General features: G+C 32.9%; 2 protein-coding genes across 7 annotated transcripts in view; one reads left to right on the forward strand and one right to left on the reverse strand.

Moving 5' to 3' along the window:
• The window catches only part of LOC137632563 (putative inorganic phosphate cotransporter), a 28211-nt gene extending 26899 nt beyond the window's left edge, over positions 1 to 1312 (reverse strand). For 2 of the 3 annotated variants that reach the window (XM_068364558.1, XM_068364560.1), the window contains exon 1: positions 1182 to 1312. The gene's annotated coding sequence lies outside the window, so the exon portion shown is untranslated. Of the gene's footprint in view, positions 66 to 1181 lie in introns of those variants that run through there. The other variant, XM_068364559.1, reaches the window with a different exon arrangement.
• The window catches only part of LOC137632564 (putative inorganic phosphate cotransporter), a 38947-nt gene that overhangs the window by 9607 nt on the left and 6840 nt on the right, over positions 1 to 22500 (forward strand). For 2 of the 4 annotated variants that reach the window (XM_068364562.1, XM_068364563.1), the window contains exons 1-6: positions 2468 to 2542; positions 9810 to 9994; positions 12473 to 12678; positions 13245 to 13478; positions 14179 to 14266; positions 15463 to 15686. In XM_068364562.1, the coding sequence (XP_068220663.1) occupies positions 9820 to 9994; positions 12473 to 12678; positions 13245 to 13478; positions 14179 to 14266; positions 15463 to 15686 (927 nt within the window). In that variant the 5' untranslated portion in view covers positions 2468 to 2542; positions 9810 to 9819. Of the gene's footprint in view, positions 1 to 2467; positions 2543 to 8435; positions 8689 to 9809; positions 9995 to 12472; positions 12679 to 13244; positions 13479 to 14178; positions 14267 to 15462; positions 15687 to 22500 lie in introns of those variants that run through there. The other 2 variants (XM_068364565.1, XM_068364564.1) reach the window with 2 other exon arrangements.

A 22500-nucleotide genomic window follows, 5' to 3' on the forward strand; every position in this document is an offset into this window, starting at 1 on the left:
CAGATGACGATACCGAGGGTCTTTGCGAACTCTGATGTCAAGAACTTGGAAGTAGGTTGTGCGAGTAATCACTGATCACTGTGACTATAAAATCTACTATCTTGATAATTTTTTGCTTATCGGTCCTTAAATGCCGATTAATTTTTAGATTTAAGGAAGTTTCGCTGAAAATGCCATAGGCTACATTCTGTGCTATTTTAAATACAGTTTTCATTACGGTGTTATAAGACTGTAATATAAGAGTTTTCATATGCCTTCTTTAGTCTGTTTCTTTTCACTTAGAATAATAATACATACTAAGGGGAAAATACTTAATTTTCATGTCTATAAGGCAGGAAAACTTTGATGAATACATTGCAAGTTTTCCTTCCAATCAAACAACGTATCTTGAATATCATATAACAGCGAAGTGCTGTTGTAAATAAATAATTTGTTTTCGGTTCATGGAATTTCTCATAAAGCGGAGATCAGCTGCTTAAATCAATGTGACCTTTAAAGTAAAAGATGTAAAGATGTAGAAGCTTTTATGTCTAAGTGAAATAATAGGCTAATTTAAAACTGGTGTTGTGTAATAAAATCCTACCTTTGCAGATATATTTTTTCCTTCTCGGCAATTCTGAGTCTGTTTATCAAAATTGGTTTGTTTAAAAAACGGCTTGTCACAAATGCACATTGAATTGTTATTATTTCAGTACATTACCGGAACTATGTTTTTTTTTTATCGTCGTACAATAAATATTTTGGAGTCATAACACCCAGAAGAATGCTCACTAATTAACAAAAGCATTTGGCATCTCAAAATTTATTTTATTTTGTTACAAGGTAGGCATTCATTTTGGAGGTATTTAAAGCTCTCAAACTTAAGTATTAAACATTTTTGAATGGTTTTGTATTCCAATTATGAAGGAAGCCTTACAATGAATACCCAGTTTACTGAGAACATTAGATGTGTCTATAGGTCCTGTGAGAACTAGAACTTTATAAGCAAACAAAACTGGTTATTGAGTGGAATGTTAAGTACCCTTTGTATAGATAGTCAAGTATAAAGATATCATTACAACAAGCTAACGTGAATAAACGCATTTATTAAATACCAACTAAAATAACGTTCTGATCATCGCTTTTATAAACGCACTCGATACCAAACGCGTTGAATAAACACTTTGAAGTTTAAACTTTACCTTTCAGAGCTGCCGAGTCTTTGTTTGCTTCGTAACAGAAGAAATAGCACTAACCAAATCTTGTTCTCGTTGCCTGTTTAGATATTCTGAGAAGACACAGATTAAGATACAGGGCATGTCTTCGTTTTTTTTTTTTTTACGTCATCAAGAGTTTTGACATCTTGATGATAGTAGTCAGTGAATTTTTTTTTAGCAACTAAAAGCTGCAATTTCTGTTTTGTTTGGCGTTGTGTTAGCAAAAAACAAGTGATAGATTTTGACCTGTAGATAATGATTGAATATCATCGGATTGTCTATTCAATCTTCATATGTTTCTTCATAAAATCTTAACAATTTGGCAGAGGCAACGAGCTGTTAGATTAAGTCGTTTGTTAATTATATAATAGTATCACAATCATTTATCACAGATCAGAAGTTCTCTGAATGTTAGTTCTTTGTCGTTACTCCATTTTATCTTAGTTTATGTCTTCCTTCTTCTCAAGTAGATATTAAAATATAATATATGTCGTAAGTCGACCATAGTCCCTTAGTAAGTAGCGACGTTTTTGTCTAATCCTTAAGAAAATCTTAGAAAGCTATTCACGTAGGAGGTGGTTCATTCAGTTACACTTTTTGGCTTAACAGGTCGTTAAATGTTTCTGTGAAATAACTGACATTTTGACCACTGTGGTCTAGGACTTTTGGACTCATTATGTCAACTGAAATTAAGATTTATAGCTGTATTTGACCCAATAAAATCTACAGTATATTATTTGACCTAATATAGTCACTAACATTTGGGTTCATACGCATGTACGTTTATTCATATAAAATAAATTCAAAACAGTTTATGCCTCAGCTACAAGGGCCACTGATATGATCCTGTATAATTATTGATATATTTTATGGTTATAAAAAAAAAAAAATTATATCCAGAAAGTTCAGTATGGGCTTATGCAATCTAATCAGAATTAACTCTCACCTTTTAATTTTCTCAGAAACAAAGTTTTCTTTTGTGAATTATCGAAGTTCATCTTGATAAAAATTATTGTTCTTCATGAAAGTAATTCCATGATTTTCTATCAAAAACACTAAAGGAAAAAATGGAATCCAATAACAGCGTAATAACTACATCGAAAAACCCTTTGCACAATCTACGCCATCACGAACCATTAACTCAAGTGTTTAGATGATCATCAAAAATTGACCATCACACTGATTAAGTGTTAAGTAATCATCGTAATCGACGGTATCATTAGAATGTGATAAAACAAACTAGAAACAAATCATGAGTCTAAGAAGATAAAGAAGTTATAACCCCATCAGTCAGGAGTCTCTCTCAACCACGTCATAAACAGAACTGGATTGCAAAAAAAATTTAGGTGAGATTACGGACTTCGTTGTCAAATGTGTTAAAGAATGATAGTTTACTCTGATTTGCTTTGTTATTTATCAGTAAGGAATGCAATCTAAATTATAAGCCTCCAATCACCGTAGATAGTTTAGGAATTTTGTCTGTGTACAGAATGTATCGACCATTGAAATTGTTTGCCTCCATTCACTCTATAGAGTCATTTGGAACTCTGTCTGGTTTTGTCTGTATATATTGTATGAATTTCCCATTTTCTTTACTTTTCCATTATTTAGGTTTTCGAAATTCTTGCCGTTTCTTAATCGTAACTAATTTTTTCGCAATAATGTATATCAAGTAATGTGTTGTTATTAGATACAAAAATGGTGATTTCGTGACTAATAATAAAGTCAGTTATGTTTTCTATAATATTCATAAGATTCTGATTCGATAATTTTCTAGAATGTATCCAGTACTTCTGTCAAGTTCTTTTGATCATGTTATATAAATTTCTAAAAAGAAGAAAAATTTTCTTTATTTGTTATAATCGTAAAAATCAGCTGTACCCTGTTTAATAGTAATCATATATATATATATATATATATATATATATATATATATATATATATATGTATATGTATATATATATATATATATATATATATATATATATCTATCTATATATATGTATATATTATATAAAGCATCAAGTGCCTTTTTAATATCGAATTCATTGTGGCATGTCAAGGATTCGAACCTTTGTTAGTCGAAATCAGAGTGACAGCGGCTATCATACCTATTCGGCTGTTACCTTTATTTCAACTAGACAGAGGGTCGGATCCTTGCCCGGCAAGAGATTCATATAAATTGAAATTCCCTCTGGGTCTGTGATCCTGAGGCAGGGTGAATTGGATATTAAAAAGTATTTTTGGCTTGAAAATCATGAGTGTTAGTGATAGAATTATATATATATATATATATATATATATATATATATATATATATATTATATATACATATATACATACAGTATATATATTTATATATAATTATATATATATATAAATTATATATATATATATATATATATATATATATATATGTATATATATATATATATATGTGTGTGTGTGTGTGTGTGTGTGTAATGAATAATATAAGCTTCCCCAGTCTATTTGTGAAGTATATTTCTTGAATATCCAATTTTCTAGAATTTTCGGGAAATCATACTTTTGTAATTGATATATCACATTATCGAGTAACATGTTTTGATATATGGAAAAATATATATATATATATATATATATATATATATATATATATATATATATATATATAATTTTTTTAAGGATTAAAATATTTTTAGTTTCGGCCTTATTGGCGGATTTGGAAAATTTCTCAAATTAAAAAAAAAAAAAATAAAGGAAAAAAAAAATAGTTATCTTCTCATTAGAATTTGGTCAGAAGAGGGTTATCAAACTTTCAACTTTCTTTGTCTTTTTAATAGTTCAAAAACTTTAGTGATAGGAAGTGCTGTATAAGATCAATATCTGCTTAAAATGTATTAATTTTTCATCTTAAAGCATTGCTAAACATGCCAATATTTTATCCTTTACTGGAAAGATTTTAATCATCCGATGTAAATAAAACCAGTAGCCACTATCACATCAAATCCTTCCTCCACATTATGCGTGACAAACTCCATTTATATTCTCATTACCTACTTTCAATACAGTACTAAATCTGTCTCAGATGTTTTATCAGTATCCCTCTTGAAATCTTCAATTTAATCATTATTTAATGATGTGAGATTACTCCAATCCACCTTGAAGTTTGTTACACAATTGGTATCAATGCCATATCCACTTTTGACTAGAAAAGCTATAATAAATAGACCTAAAGTCAGTAAGATTATTCCCTCATTTTTTTTTTTATTCTACCATGTGGTATCTTTAAAATTTCACTACTTGAATGTGCAATGAAATTTTAGAAAAAAAAAAAACTTAAAGATTAATTTTTGGAAGAGAATGCAAATTCTATGTCGATTTAATTATTATTTTAAAAAGTTTGGGGAATGTAGAGGAGAGATGTAGAATGCTGCAATAGTGGAAAACACGTATATATAATGAAAATTTGATGATGCTTGTTGATGCAATTATTAAGGATATTAAGCGAATAATTATAAGGTAATTTACAGGGTTGTGGTGGCCTATTGGAAACGTCCCTGCCTGACGATCATTGGTCTGGGATTAGAGTCATGCTCAAGCTCGATAGTTTCTTTAGTGTCTATAACCTCACCATCTTTGTGAGCTAAGAATGGGGTGTTTGAGGGGAGCCAAAAGGTCTACCTGCTGAGTCATCAACAGCCATTGCCTTGCTCTCCCTGATCCTAGCTTGGATGGAGATGGGGCTTGGGCGCCGATCAAATGTATATTGGGTCAGTCTCCAGGGCATTGTCCTGCTAGCTAGGTCATTGTAACTATCCCTTGCCTCTATCATTCATGAGCGGCCTCTAAACCTTAAAACCAAAGTTGGTGGGATTATAAATTAAGATTTTATGGTATGTTAGTGAAAATATTGTTCAGTGACTGACCAGGTTATATATGGTACATTTGGAAGACAGAAAGGTTCCAAAGGAATGTTGCTTGAAATAATTTTAGAGGTGTGTCATTGCTTTGTGTGCTAGGAACACTGTAAATTAGTATTTTGAATGAAGATCAGTTGTAAGAATAAAGGAGGAAACAATTAATAAATAGTCTTGATTTAGCTAGAAAGAAAATTCTTCCATTTAGGATATCATCAATTCCTCCATGGAAATTACCAGAGATATCTTTCTGTAAATATTTTATTGGTATAAAGAAGAGGACTGACTTAGAGGCCAGGTCTTTTTTTATGGAACATGTTGAACATGAGTAATCGACTTTTGTTATATTGATGACCCCAAATCAGAGGCTGGCTTTGGATTTGTACCATATAGTAGTGCTTTTACTTATAGAGGTACACTTCCTCTAGTATCTTCTTTATTTACTGCCGAACTATATATCATAGTAACTGCTAATGAAAGAGGATGGCAATTTTACCATTTTTAATGGTGCAAAAAGTGTCCGACAAGCTTTAGAAGTTTTGAATTCCAGTAACCCTTTAGTTTTATAGATTTTAGAGTAGCTCTTTATTATAGGGCTGCGAGGTATAACAGTTCAATATTGCTGGTTTCCGGCACACGTAGGTGTGTCTGGAAATAAGGAGGCAGATTTACTGGCAAAGAATGTTGCAGCTGAGTTGCTACCAAGAAGATATCCTATCCTCTGTAATGATTTTTACAAAGCATTAAGAGTTTGGTTTATAATAATTGCATTGGGATTGTTTAGATGAAAATAAGATGAAATAAATAATGAATGTTATATCTCCTTGGAGGAATAACATGATGCCCTAAAAGTTGGAGACGTCTCTTTGTCGTCTTTGCATTGGTCACACTGTGTTAGACGCGAGTTTCTGATGACGGGCCAACACCAACCATATTGCGATGAATAGTTGGTACCCCTGACAGTGAAGCACTGTTGACCGAATGCTCCACTTAAGCACCCTGAGAAATAGATATCACTTTAAGGTTCAAGGTGAGGATGGCAGGTTCATCCATGCTAAAATTGTTGGGCAGGATGGTTTGCACTATATGCTAGTGGTATTTTTAGATTTACTTCAAAAGCAGGTCTCTTAAAGCTATTCAACTTCTATAAGGACCTCTTCATTTTTATGGTTTTAACTTGAATATCTAGTTATTCTTTATTTACAACAAGCTATATCGGCGTCAATGACCTTCGAAGTCAGGATGCCAGGAAACTCCTAATCAATCAGTCAATCCCCTATAATGTGGACTCTTCTGAAATGACCAGTTAGTTTGCTACATACATAAAATCTGTCCCCAAGCAAGATAATAAAAAGACTTGCAATCCTAAAAAAAAAATCTCAAATGTTGAGAGAGACACAATGTTTGAGTAAAGGCTAAAATTCGTCGTGAGGATGACCACTTGTGCTCGAACAGCAACTGTTCCAAGCCTAGGTTTATGCGCTCCGCTTAAAGCCAAAACTGCTATAGAAAAGTCTTTGGCCATTTGGAGGGTTATTTATAAATAAGATTGCAAATAATTTAGCGTTACCAAAGCCCATCATTATAATTCCGTAAAGTAATTAAAGTCTGTATATGTATATATAGATATACGCGCTCACACCTGTGCATATATATATATATATATATATATATATATATATATATATATATATATATATATATATATATATGTATGTATGTATGTATGTATATTATATATATATATGTATATTATATATATATATATATATATATATATATATATATATATCTATATATATATATATATATATATATATATATGCAAATAAGGCCCAAATACCCTTTAACGTCGAATATGCTCTATTACCGGATCACAGACCCATATAGGAAAATTCCTTCAGTGATAAATATTTCTACCCAGTCAAGGATTCGAATCTATAGCCAATAGAAATAAGGGTAAGGATTTCAGCTCACTTGGCCATAGTCTAATGTTTACACTTATTTCTATCGGCGCTTGGATTCGAATCCTTGGCTGGGTAGATATATATATCAGTAAAGGAACATACCTATGGGTCTGTGATATCTTATTAGAGTGAATTCAACATTAAAGGCCATGTGTGGCTTATTTTAAAAAGATTTAATACATAAGTGTTAGTGACAAAATGATCGTTTTATTTATATATATACAGTATATATATATATATATATATATTATATATATATATATTATATATATATATATATATATATATATATATATATATATATATATATATATATATATATATATATATATATATTGTCACGCTGGCCAGCAACCACTCTTCCACAAATTGCTCAGACTGACACCCGTTGAGATACTATCGCTAGAGAGATATTTGATCCTTTGACTGGCCAGACAGTACGACATTGGATCCTTCTCTCTGGTTACGGCTCACTTTCCCTTTGCCTACACATACACCTAATAGTCTGGAATATTCTTTACGTATTCTCCTCTGTCCTCATACACCTGACAACACTGAAATTATCAAAGAATTTTTCTTCACCCAAGGGGCTAACTACTGCATTGTATTTGTCAAGTGGTTACTTTTCTCTTGGTAAGAGTAGAAAAGACCCTTTAGCTATGGTAAGCAGCTCTTCCAGTAGAAGGACACTCCAAAATCAAACCATTGTTCTTTATTCTTAAGTAGTGCCATAGCCTCTGTACCTTGGTCTTCCACTGTCTTGGGTTAGAGTTCTCTTGCTTGAAGTACTCTCGGGCACACGATTCTATCTAATTTCTGTTCCTCTTGTTTTGTTAAAGATTTTATAGTTTATATAGAAAATATTTGTTTTAATGTTGTTACTGTTCTTAAAATATTTTATTTTTCCTAGTTTCCTTTCCTCACTGGGCTATTTTCCTTGTTGGGTTCCCTGGGCTTATAGCATCCTACTTTTCCAACTAGGGTTGTAGCTTAGCAAGTAATAATAATAATAATAATGTGGTAGTTTGGAAAGGGGGAGGGGGCAAGAAGGATTGAATCTGTGTGTGTGTGTGTGTGTGTATACATGCATACCTATCTAAATATTTAATAGTAAATTTTTGACGGGTCACGTACACACAATTTCCCAGAATCTTTCCAACGAGAAACAGAAACTTAATGAGAGTTTTTTCTGCTCTTTCTTAGGCATGGTGAGGTTAGATAATGTTAGTCGATCGAAACTAGTTTTTTTCTGCTTCTGGGTTGATGCGTTTCATTCGCAGCGGGACAGGTGTTCCGTACACCATCAATTGGCTACAGTGGATGTGTCATTGCCTCACCTGTAGTTATAGCATTTAGTTTCTATATACCGTTTCGTGCGGCATAAAAGTGTGCATGTGGTTGTGTCTCATATTGTGTATGAGTGAAGGAAAGAAATACGAAGAAAGCAGCAAAAACCTAAATCGGTTGCATAAGGATGATAAAATACGTTTAATAGTAATGTCATAATGTTTCGATGTTGGTTGCTAAGACAACTAAATGACAATTTAAACCAAAAACCTACAAAGTTCGAAAATAAAGAGGATAAATGGACTAGGCAGACCTCAACGTCCCTGTGTGTAAAAGTAGGTAAGTCTCGGTTAAAGAGAATACACAGTTGGAAGCATAAGACCCTGGTACACCTCGCTCCGAAGAAGTGCACCCTATTACACCCTTACTTCGTGATGAGTAACCAAGCAGTTAGTGTAGGGAGAGATAGCACAGGTGGAGGGCGGGGAAAGACAGGAACTCGACGCGCTGTAAGGATGTGGCTGGGTGCACTTCTTCGGACGGAGGTGTACATGGAATGCTTGTGTCCAGCTGTACCTTACGAGAAGAGTACTTTACTTACACTAAATGACAGAATCAAGCTTTTCAAAGGTAGTTAAAGCCATGCATGTGTTATTCTTCCAAAACTTTTAATCTTAATATTGCACAAAGAGTTTTATTCGATGTCATGCTTGATGCTGCTGGTTTTATAGGTCTTTCAAGTATGAGAGTAAGTGGAACTTCATGAAACGTAGAGGTGAAATAGCAGGATGCTTCAATTCCTTATTAATATTCGCATTGCATGATATTACGACTGGTGATGAAGTCATTCTTCATAAAGCTCGTGTCCAAAGTGACTACTTTTCATTTTGTATCCTGATCTGAAGCATTTTGCTTAATTTCAGAAAAATGCTAAAGGTTCGTCATTTTTAGGTTTAGTATGTCTTTATGAAAGACGATTTCATGACAGTTAGTTGTCATAATACCACAACTACTGCTTATAAAGCTGCTTTTATTTTCAACTCTACCAAAGAACTGATTAGGTAACTTTCCTGTAATACCAATATCAACTACTTATGTGTAAAAAATAAAGTTGGTAATTTCAATGGAAAGGTTCAATTAGACAAAATAAATGGAAGAGAGAGAAAGGGCTTTTTGAAAATTTGTAAGAAAAGGCTGAATTTACAGGTGGTGATTGTGAAAATCTATTCTGCTTTTTGTGACTTAGACCTTTCCCCTTTCTTCATTAGTTTACGAGTGTTTTCCGAAAATAAAGGACATAAAGGTAAATGTTAAGGTACTAAGCGTCACATAACCTTTTTTAAATACTTCTTTTGTGCATGACTTATGCAGAATTTCTTTTTAAATTACACGAATCCTTGATTTAATGTTGAGTCACCACATCTGCCTCATTTTTCAGAATATGTTATTAATTTTTACAGTGTGGTCGCCATGTCTTTAGATTATGGTAGCATTCGGTCGAAAACCGAAGGTAGTGACTCCACAGATGGGCAACAACGAGGACTTCATCAAGTCGACCAAATGAACGACGATTCATATTCAAAGTCTTTGACGAACCTGAGTAACTCGCGAGCAGCCCTTGTGGAAACCCATGGAGATGAAAGTGGTAAGTGCAGAACCTTTAAACATTGTGAATTTATCATTACTGTTTTTTCACAGTTTAATTGCGTCTTGTTTTGAATTGATAATACAGGAATTTTATAATCGGATGCTTAAAAGTTATCAACCAATGGTCGTTATAATTTGGTCAATTGTAACTGCTATAATTACCTCCGCCAACAAAGTTGGAAGGAGGTTATGTTTTACCCCACGATTGTGTTTGTTTCTGACAGCTTCCTGACCACAATTTTAATCGTGGAGTAATGGAACTTGCAGGGATTAACTTATGTAATAAGCTGGAAATGATTAAATTTTGGAAGATCAAGGTCACAGTCAACCAAAATGTCCAATTCACGTAATCAGCCATAAGTTTGGACATCGTTGTCACAGAGACTTCAATCTTGGTTCATATATGAGTGTATGAAAATCCACGCCAATTGATACATATCAAGATCAAAGGTCAAGTGCAAAGTCGAGCAAAAGATCGAGAAATAAGCGGGGGTCTGCGCTCTAGTTTTCTTCTGTATTCTGCTGCACATTTCTTCCCGTGTTCAAGTTTACTTCTCAAATTCACGCATGGCCGGTTTTGGCTTGTTACATAAGAATGTGTGTGAATAGTGTATTAATAGTTTCAATAATGATTATATCAATTGCAATGCCTTCTTTTTAAGATATAATTGCGACGTCCGTGCCACTTAATTCATACTTTGCCTTTTCATTTTCCTTATTATTTTACCCCCAGAAATTTTTATTGGATATCAAATTTACTTCCTCTTTTCCAGGATAATTATGCATTTGGTTTACACTTAATTTACTTTGCATTCAGAGCTTCACTTACACACGCACGCGCGCGCGTGCGCACAGAGGTAAACCGCCAATATACGCACCATTAAAGTGAAAAGAGGTAATTAAGCAAAACGTAATATGTGAGGTTTTCAACACAGTCTAATTTTTCGGTTTTGCCGAATTTATCTAGAAGCTGTTAAAAAAAAATGCCTTTTTTAGTTTTTATCTTTAATGATATGTATATTTACTGTATGTATTTGATATGTATATGATAAATATAATTGATTGGTTGGTAATGGGGCCAGATAGTTACCAACCCATCAATCACTCAAATATATATATATATATATATATATATATATATATGTGTGTGTGTGTGTGTGTGTGTATATATATATATGTATATATATATATATATATATATATATATATATATATATATATGGGTGTGTGTATGTATGTATGTATATGTGTTTATTTGCTAATATAGAATTATAAACTTTAAACGTAACTCATTACATTGGTTATATGTTAAAATAGTATCAGAAGATATTCCCTAAAAATATTTTTAATGGACTAATATATTTTCGTGTCCACTTTATAACCAGTGTCTTGATTTAGTTGTCAGGAAACTCCCTTTGCAATCTTGATGATTCATAGCTTCGTCAGAGAGTATAAAGATACTACTAAAACCTTTAAATACCTAAAGTGTAATTATTTGTCTAAGAATAATGCAATTCAAACTTAAGATTCGGTTTTGGATTATTTAGTTAAAATACCAAATAGGAAATGTTTATATTTTGTGAAAACCGTGGTTTCAAATGGTTAATTTCACATTTTGTTGAGGCTGGGTACCGTGAACTAAGCTTGGGCATTTCTATTTCACACGTTGTTCGATTTTTCAGTGTTTTATTAATAGTTGCAAAATACGAACAAAAGCTCTTAGAACAAGGATGCAAGAAGAACAGGATGAAAACTTGGCTAAACTACAAAATTTATACGAGAAAAAATTAAAAAGTATTACTCCTAAGGCAAATATATTTGAGGCTTACAGTTAATCATGTGCTATTTATTAATTTGTTGTATGTTAGTCTGGTGTACGTGATATTAGAAATGAAATATTTTAGACTAGACATGAAACATAAAAAATGCAGAGTAAAGACCTTACCAGTACAATTATAGCGACCAACTCAAGTTGAGGTCATCCCTTGACTAAAGCATGTCCAATTTGTTCTAATTCATGACTTTCACAATTGAGAAATTTAATTTTCTAATGATAACACAGTAGGGGTACATAGTACAAATATAATTCTATACGACTTACATTTATTGATCAATAATACTAATCTTTTTCCCTATTTCGCCGTCAATTACATACAATATTTAGGTTTGTCCAACCTCCCCTCATGTGTATTTCCTTCAGGCCTGGTAATGCAAGGATAGTCCTGGTTGCCACAATTACAACAAAATTAGTTTCTACTTAGGTTTTTTACCCTAAGATGTAGGCTTACTCTATATTTTAGGATATTTTTCATCATCTGGGAAAAATTATTTTTCTCTCCTTTTACGTTTGTTTGCTATTTTTATACCTATTCACAATATGCATTACAAGAAAACGAGCTTATTTAACTTACATGAAAACTAACCATAGAACAATATCTATACATCGTCACAATCACTAACTTTGCCCCATCTCCAGGAGAGGACTCGTGTTGGGGTGCCCGCCACACCCTGGTCTTCCTGGGCTTCCTTGGGATCTCTTGCGTGTATGCGATGCGGGTCAATCTCTCCGTAGCCATCGTAGCCATGGTCAAGTCACAGCCTAAGAATAACACTAACAGTAGTGAGTCAAGTGACGTGTGTCGGCTTCCCGATGGCTACGATCCCAGTGATGATGCGAATATAGTGAGTAATTCTTATAATTGTTTATTCTAATGTGTATTATGTTTTCAGAGCCGGTATGGCCTCTTTACCTTCTTGCCTTTTGCACATTCTTTTAAATTCGTCTATCACTAGCACATATTAATCTAAGTAAATAAATGGAAAGAAATTCACATTTATCTGGTTACAAATAACCAATAGAATCTATATGATATTGGGTCTCAGCAAAGTTGCTAATGTCATTGGCTATATATATATATATATATATATATATATATATATATATATATATATATATATATATATATATAATATAGCCAAACACTTGCTCTTTATTATATAGGAAATATAATGCATGATTATGGGTGAAGAATATAACAATTGTTTAGCTAAATTTTTGCAATGTGGATGTGAAGCTGTTTGGAATATCAGGTTACGCTCATCTCAGGTAGATGGAGAGGTAGTAGTAATACCTTGATGAGAAGGGTGTGCATGCGTCTATGTGTGTACATATCTATCTAAATATCTATCCGTCATTTCTGACGGGTCGTGCACACTATATCTGTTATAAAACGTCCACTCATTTCCAGGAGGGCGATTTCGAGTGGAACGAGGCGACCCAGGGTATGATTCTGGGCAGCTTTTTCTACGGGTATATCCTCACGAACGTCCTTGGAGGATGGGCATCTGAGCGAATCGGGGGCAAGATGGTGTATGGTTTGGGCATCGTTATTACCGCTCTTTTAACAATACTGTCGCCATTGTGCGCTGAATGGTCGACCGGTTTGTTCATCGCTGTTCGAGTACTTGAAGGAGCAGCTGAGGTTAGATGCTAACGGTTCTTCTTCAATGGTGGTCCAATTAATGGCACCTTTTTAAGCAGGCAGTAAATATTAGAATTGTATTCATAATACAGACAGATATCCCTTATTTTTTTTGGGGGGGGGGGTAGTGTTTTTCAATATTGGTCCTGTTAATGGCATATTTTTAAGCAGGCAGTAAATAAAATTAGAAAAATTCTATTCATAATACAGACAAATATTCTTTTTTCGGTTCTTCAATATTGGTCCTGTTAATGGCACCTTTTTTTAACATGCCGTAAATATATATATATATATATATATATATATATATATATATATATATATATATATATATATATATATATATATATATATATATATATATATAAAGTATTCATAATACAAACGGATATCTTTTTTTTGGGGGGGTTCCTCAATATTGGTCCTATTTATGGTATATTTTGAAGCAGGTAGTAAATAATATTAGAAAAATTGCATTCATAATACAGACATATTCTTTTTTCGGTTCTTCAATACTGATCCTATTAATGGGAACTTTTTAAGCAGGCAATAAAAAAATATTTATAATACAGACAGATATTTTTTCTGTTCTTCAATATTGGTTCTATTAATGGCACCTTTTTGAGCAGGTAGTAAATATAAGAAAAATTATATTCATAATACAGACAGATGTTCCTTTTTTCCTGTATGCTCTTTACAGGGTGTTACGTTTCCCGCCGTACATCATATGTTGGCCAGATGGGTTCCGCTTACAGAGAGAGCGAGGTTCACGGCTTTTGTATATGCAGGTAATGACATGACGTTCGTGTTTACCTTTCGATATTTGCTATTGTCTTGAGATGATGCAACGGTTAAGAAACTTCTGTCATAAATTTCCTGTCTCATTATGAGAAACGACTTCACTGAACACATTGAACAAGTTCGTAAGAAAATTAAAATTACAACATATGTCATTTCTAATGTGTTTTATGTGCTTTTCTTTGTATTGTTATTTTCATCTTGGGTATTGTTATTGAAAGTAGCCCGAAACAATATGTCTTTCATTAGAGTTACCATTTATATTACTTTTACTCTTGAAATTATTTTTTTTCTTTAATGCTTTCAATATTTCTTTTTCCATAAACATCAAACGCTAATTACATAATTTCGTCTGTGCATGAAGGGGAATGCGAACTGTGATCATTATTACTATATATATCGTCATTATTAATGAATTTCACGCTCCTTTAATGACATCTTTAAAATTTTTGAGAAGATACATTTATTCACGAAATTTTAACCTAACGGTTTCATTAAATTACTTTTAATCAATCTTAAGTTACTCAAACTGTAAACTGGTTAAATAAGTCGATTATTTTTCTTATCCCGAGTTATAATTTCAACTTCACACATAAGAAATGGCCAATGCGTTTCATTATGCTACAATTCTAAAAAATGTTACAATGATAATTATTATTTTATCAGTTTCTGTTTTTAGATAATGTTTACCTACTGTATTCATGCAAAATTTAATAAACATTTAACCGTTTTTAGTATCCAACTAAAATAGTTTGAAAACCATTAACCAGATTCAGATATATTAAAGTGATTTGAATAGTTTATTTACAGTAAAAAGACAGATTATTGTCCAGTTACAGCTCCAGATTAGATTTATGTCCCAAACAACGGTTATTACTTTATTATGGCCTCACATCTATCCCCTTAAAATTAATTTATTGGTGGTCCTAACCAGGGAAATAAAGTTTTAACCAATTTGTTAGCCAACTAAATCCTATTGATAAATTAGTTAAACTAATTGTAACATAAGTATTGAACAGAGAAAGTTAACCAACATATCCAACATTAGAACCTACCTCGTGTAACCGAAAACCCGAAATGTTTATCAAAATAGCAAAAAATTCTAATGAAATTGAACCTATGGAAAATAATATCAACACTTCATTGATAGAAAAACTTGACAAGCGATATATTCTAACTGTTACAGGCTGTCAATTTGGAACAGTGATCACTATGCCTATCAGTGGGTGGTTGTGTGATACGGATTTCCTGGGCGGTTGGCCCTCCGTCTTCTACATCTTCGGCGCATTGGGACTCGTGTGGGGCGTCGTTTGGTTCCTGATGATATCCGACCACCCAGAAACGCATCTTAGGATTTCGGAACGAGAAAAGAACTATATTATGGAGAGTTGTGGCACTAAACAGGGGAAGGTAAGGCTACTGGAATTGTTCCTACATGGCAGTCTGTCGGATTTGGGTTCGAGTTCAGCTCAAGCTAGGTGATTTCTTGTAGTGTCTGCAACCTCGCCATACTTGTGAGCTAAGGATTGGGTTTGGGGGATCCTATAGGTCTTGCTGCTGAGTCATCAACAGCCATTACCTGGCCCTCCCTGGTCCTAGCTTGGGTGTAGAGGGGATTGGACGCTGATCGTATGTATATATGGTCAGTAGCTAGGCAATTGTCACTACCCCTTCCTCTGTCATTCATGAGCGAACTTTAAAACTAGCTGCTAAGTCACCAACAGCCATTACCTGGCCCTCCCTGGTCCTAGCTTGGGTGTAGAGTGCCTTGAGCGCTGATCATATATATATATATATATATATATATATATATATATATATATATATATATATATATATATATATACACACGGTCAGTCGCTAGGCCATTGTCACTATCCCTTCACCTGCCATTCATCAGCGACCTTTAAAAACTGTTGTCGATTTTGTGTATATTTATCTATTAATTTACCACATGAATAATGAAACTGATTAGTGCATGAGCTCTCGCCTTTACTTAATGACATTCTCAATCAAACTATACAACAAACAAACAAAAATTATAAAAAAAAAGAAAAAAAAAATTTACCGATGGCATTTAAGATTAAAGAGATGGATTTAAGACGGGAAATACCAAGAACATTGGCTAGAATTATTGAGTCCATACTTTTTTTAAATTTACATTGATCGGAACTTGAGTTAAGATCATCTCCATTACTCATAAGTATCAATGCATATTGTAATATATTTCTTTTAGAAACAGTATTACTACATTTAATGTGTATATTTAGTATAATTAATTTATCGGTTATCAAATGAGTTTGAATATATAAAATGCTTCCAAAAGGTGAGTCTCTAGCATGCATTAAGACTGACCCAGTTTATTTTAACACGTTTTCATTAAACAGAATAGCTCACTTTGTTCTGGCAGCTCACTTGATATATGCTGTATATATATATATATATATATATATATATATATATATATATATATATATATATATATTTATATATATATATATACATATATACATATATATATATATATATATATATATATATATATATATTATATATACATATATACAGTATATAATAATAATAATGTGTATATATACTATATACATATGTATGTGTATATATGTATATATATGTATGTATATATATATATTATATTTTATATATATATATATATATATATATATATATATATATATATATATATATATATACTAACACTCGCCATTTTCATATTTTCAAATAAGCCATAAATCCCTCATAATATCGAATTCACTCCGCTTCGGGATCAGAGGCCCAAGGAAAGTTAATTTTATGATAATGATTTCTAGTCAGGAATAAATTCGCTCTGTCCAATTGAAGTGGAACTAACTGGTGTATATTCTACCCATTAGCCTACAAAGAGAGATAAGACTTAATTCCGACTGTGCTGTACATTTTCCTGTCAAAATCAGGTTTTGTACTTAAAATCAAAATTAACATATCTCCATTATATCCTATTAGTAAGTTTGTAATAGACGGTTTTATGATAATTTCATTGGGCTTATTTGAGAACATTAAAGTCACGAGTGTCTGTGAAAAAGATATTATCAAAATAGCCAAGTGTAACAAAATTACTATTAGGTTATGGTAGTGGAGTTAGGTTAATTTATATTCTAAGTTCAAAACCTGAATTAGACAGGAATGTGTACAGCATAGTCAAAATCAACTCTTATACATCTTTATAGCTAAAGAATATAATAGCACTGTCACATCGATGCTGACTTGGCAGAGGTTTCAATCCTTTGTCGGCCAAAATTTCTTATGAAACTAATTTCGCTTTGGGTCTGTGATCATGAGACAAAACGAAGTTGATTTTAAAAGTGGTATTTGTGGCTTATTTTAGATATGTATCCATATAGACACATACACATATTCATGGGTCCTGTGTGACTGCTTTCAATGCATCGCGTGATATTCTCGTTAGTACTTGTCCACGGAAAATGCTCTAATGGTGCGAAATTTTAGCTTGCATGCCCTTGCAATACTCGTAACCTAATTCAAACTTGTATGCGTATATTAGAATTTGCTCATATCCAAAGATACTCGTTTTCCGAGGCACTACTATACATATATATATATATATATATATATATATATATATATATATATATATATATACACATATATATATATATATATATATATATATATATATATATATATATATATATATATATATATATATACACTGTATGTGTGTGCATGTATGTAATTCTCGCATTTCCAAAATTCATTTACAAGGTATTTTCATCTGTAAGTCTGATATAGAATAAGAAGAAGAGACCTGTACGTAAACAAAGAGAGCTCCTGACTTGGGTGTGATTTAAGTGAGATATAGCTGTTATTTTTCTTTTATAATTGCTGTGCATGTGCATTGAAGTGCCGGGATTGAGTGGCAATAGTGATCTGTGGAGTGCTATTTGTTCTTTGTGCGTTTTATGAGTCAAAGAAAACTTTACTACCATACTCCCTTTTCGATTTTTTCCCCGGTTGTCATGGTAACCGAGTTGTTTACTGCTGCTCAATATCGCACCTAAAGCCCATTTTCAAACATAAATATTCATAGAAAACGTACAGAAACTAATATTTCTCACTCCTAAGCGTAGTAATCTCACAAAATGGATACCCTCGATAGAATAGCTGAGGTGAAGGATTTAGAAGATGGTGATATCAAGAAAATGAATAAATCTGAATTGATTAAAGCTTTGAAGACTGCAATCGCCCATATCAATGAGGAACCAAAACCTGAACTTCTCTCTGACAGGCTTGGTGGATGATGCTATGCAGAGAATCCCAGACAGAGAAGCAGATGGAATGCCAAAACAATGCATCAACGACATTGTCACTGCTGTTGTTCACGTATTGGGCCCTCTTATTCTTTTCAACAAGCAAACAGAGACAGAAAAAATGAACAAGATCATACAAGGAAATGCATATAATCATGATGCTCTTGAGCAGTACTCCAGGAAGGAAAATATTAGAATTCATGGTGTCCCTGAAGATAGAGAAGAAGATACAACCACACTAGCTGTGAACATCATGAACGAGGCTGTTAAACCTGAGGACGATAGGGAACCACCTGTGAAAACCTTCACACGAGCAGATATAAGTATTGCCCACCGGTTGCCGAGCAGAGGAGTGACCAAACCAATTATTGTAAGGTTTGTAAGGGGCGAAGACTAGCTTTTACTTATGAAAAACAAAAGTGGACTGCGTAGACGCCAAGGACCGAAAGTTTTCATCACGGATGATCTTACACCCCTTCGAAACAAAATGCTACAAGCCTTTAAAAATGACGAAGGAATTGCTCGGGCATACAGTTTGGATGGTACAATTTTTGCTGTAGAAAAAATTGCAAGTGGAGGGGACGGTAGAAGAGTCAGGGTAAATTCCCCTGAGGATCTTTATAAGATAGGATGGAAAGAAGATAAGATGAACAGTCACGGCCTAACTCTACAGTTTACATAGGATAGGTGCGACCCCTTCATAAATGGAACGGATATGGAAACGAGACAGGACAGTGGAAATGGAATTGACAGCAACAAAGATAACTTGGATAAAAGCTATGCAAAATATAAGTCATTCTCTGAGCTGAAGATAGCTAGTTTGAATGTTAATGGACTACACAGTAAAGCCAAATTTGGTATACTTGAGATATTTGTACAAGATTTTGATTTTATTTGTTTATCTGAAACTAAATGCCATTATATCGACGATGACTTGTTTCCTGGGTACTCGCATTTTATTAAGAAAAAAAAATGATATTACACTTCCGTATGGAGGTATACATGGAATCTGTATGTTAATTAGAAAAGATAGAGAAAATTATGTAACATTAATCGAAGACACAGTGTCTGATTCCTTATTATGTGTAAGATTTCATTGTAGGGAAACACAAAATTATATTATTATTTGAGCTTTGTATATTCCACACGAGGGATCACCTTATTGTTCATCTAATATCTTTGATGTTATTGCTGATGATCTTATGAACTTGAATGTAAAATATGAGTTGCCAATTATATTAGCTGGTGATTTTAACTCAAGAACAGGCTTACTTAATGACTTTATAGATGACGACCCTTTGCAAAATATCGATTTAAATGATTTCATTGATGAATGTCTGTTTAGCTCCAAAAGGGAATTTCTTGGTCTTAGCACAGATCGCTATAACAGTGATGTTATTACTAATAACCATGGTCGTAACTTAATTGAACTGTGTAAAATGCTTGACGTTAAGGTAGTTAACGGGAGGTTTGGGGGGGGGGGGGGGACAGTGGCGTGGGGCATTTCACTTGTTTCACAGCTAATGGTAAAAGCTGTATTGACTATTTTATTGTTTCTCCTAAACTTATGAGTAGTATTACGGATTTTAATGTTGAGCAATATGACAGGTGCCTGTCCGATACTCACTCGGCCCTCTCTATGGTATTACGGTTGGAAGAGACTTGTAATATGAGACCACTGGAAATACAGAAGGAGGAAAATTTAGAACCCATGATATGAATAATTCTGAATATGAAGAACTTAAAACAAAATGGACAAATGACATAAAAAATGAGTATATGGGAGCATTCAGTACTAGAGATATTAACTTATTACACCAGAAATTAGATTCACTGAACCCTTTGAATGTAACCCAGAATATTATGGATGATATTGTAAAAGATTTAGGAAAATTATATATTGACCCTGCTAAACACATTGGCATTTGTAAAAAAGTTTATCAAAATAAACCTAAAACTAGGGATTGCTAAAAGGTTAGCAAACCATGGTTTGACAAAGACTGTTCTAGTAAAAGAACTGAATATATGAAAGTAAAAAACAGGCTTAAGAAAATCAAAACAAATGAAGCTAGAAACGATCTGAAAGCTAGAGCTAAAACATATAAGAGAATAATTAATAAAGCTAAGAAATCTTTCAGAAAAAAAATTTCATAGAAATGTTAGAAATCTGAGAAAAGGTAGTAGTAAGGATTATTGCGATTTGTTAAAGATTACTGATAAGAGTGAGCTGATTTGTAAAATTGCACTTAAAAAATTTCGAGATATTTTTGCTAAACTCAGTCGAGGTAATGTTGAACCTGATGAGAGTGAACACCCTGATAATTTCGACCCAAGCATTATTAACCAGTTAGTTAACGAAGAATTAAATAGAGTTTTTACAGTAGATGAGATACAAATTCAAATAAGAAAACTTAAGAGTAGAAAAGCATGTGGTATTGATAATATTATAAATGAGTTCCGCCCTCATGATATGCTAAATGTGATATGCAAAATTTTCAACATTGTGTTGATCTCCTCAGTTGTTCCATGTTATTGGTGTATAGGGATAATAAAACCCATATTTAAGAAAAAAGGATCCCCTGACGACCCAGATAACTATAGGGGTATCACACTACTGAGCTGTGTAGCGAAGCTTTTTACCGCTTGTGTCAATGAAAGGTTGACTGATTATATTGACAGCACTGGTCAACTTGGTGAGGAGCAGGCTGGTTTCAGGGAGGGATATAGTACTCTAGATCATATTTTTGTATTGCATTCACTTGTTAATTTCTATCTCCATCGAAAAAAGAGAATATACTGTTTGTTCGTTGATTACAGAAAAACATTCGATTTGGTTGACAGGTCGTCCTTGTGGGGAAAAGTAATCTCACATGGCATTAACGGTAATATTATGGCTGTCATATATAATATGTATAATAATGCAAAATCATGTGTAAAGCAGAATCACAAAATTTCTAACTTTTTCGAATGTAACATAGGTGTAAGACAAGGTGAGAATCTTTCCCCATTACTTTTTGCCATCTACCTAAATGATTTCGAGTCTTTTCTTAGCGGGGGTTATAATGGGATGGATATGTGTTCAAGGGAAATAAATGAAAAATTAAGTAGTATTGATATAGAAATGTTTTAGCGTAATTATGTTTTACTTTATGCTGATGATACTATTGTAATGGCTGAATCCCCAAAGGAATTACAAAACGCCTTAAACAAAGTAAAAGAATATTGTGATACTTGGAAACTTCAAATTAATGTTTCAAAAACTAAAGTAGTTGTATTTTCTAGAGGAAAAGTTAGAAATGTCCCGAATTTTAAATATGGTGAGGAGAGCATCGAAATTGTAGATGATTATATTTACCTTGGTACTACGTTCAATTATAATAGTAAAATGGAAAAAAACTATTAAAAAGCAAGTCATTCAAGCACGTAGAGCTTTATTTAGTATGTTAATTAAATGTAAAAAACTTGAATTACCCATTGATATCAACTGAGATCTATTCGATGCTCTAGTTGTACCAATTTTGACCTACGGTTGTGAAATATGGGGTTACCACAAACTAGATCATGTTGAAACATTTCACAAGAAGTTCATGAAAAATCAGCTCTGTGTGAACAAGCGAACAGCAAACTGCATGGTATATGGGGATCTTGGCAGATTCAAAGTTGAAATATCTATTTGCAAACGGATGATTGGATTTTGGTTGAGAATTGTAAAATCAAAGGCGTCTAAATTGTCAAATGTTTTTTATCGTTTTCTTAGAATTCTTTACGAGTCGAATGAGTATAAGTCTAGTTGGATCCATAAAATTAAAACTATCCTTGATTCATGTGGTATGTCAAATATATGGGAACATCCAGAAAATTTCAATCAGACGTGGATAATAAATAGCCTAGAAATGAAA

The sequence above is a fragment of the Palaemon carinicauda genome, chromosome 41 (genome assembly GCF_036898095.1).
Source record: "Palaemon carinicauda isolate YSFRI2023 chromosome 41, ASM3689809v2, whole genome shotgun sequence".
Taxonomy (NCBI): Eukaryota; Metazoa; Arthropoda; class Malacostraca; order Decapoda; family Palaemonidae; genus Palaemon; species Palaemon carinicauda.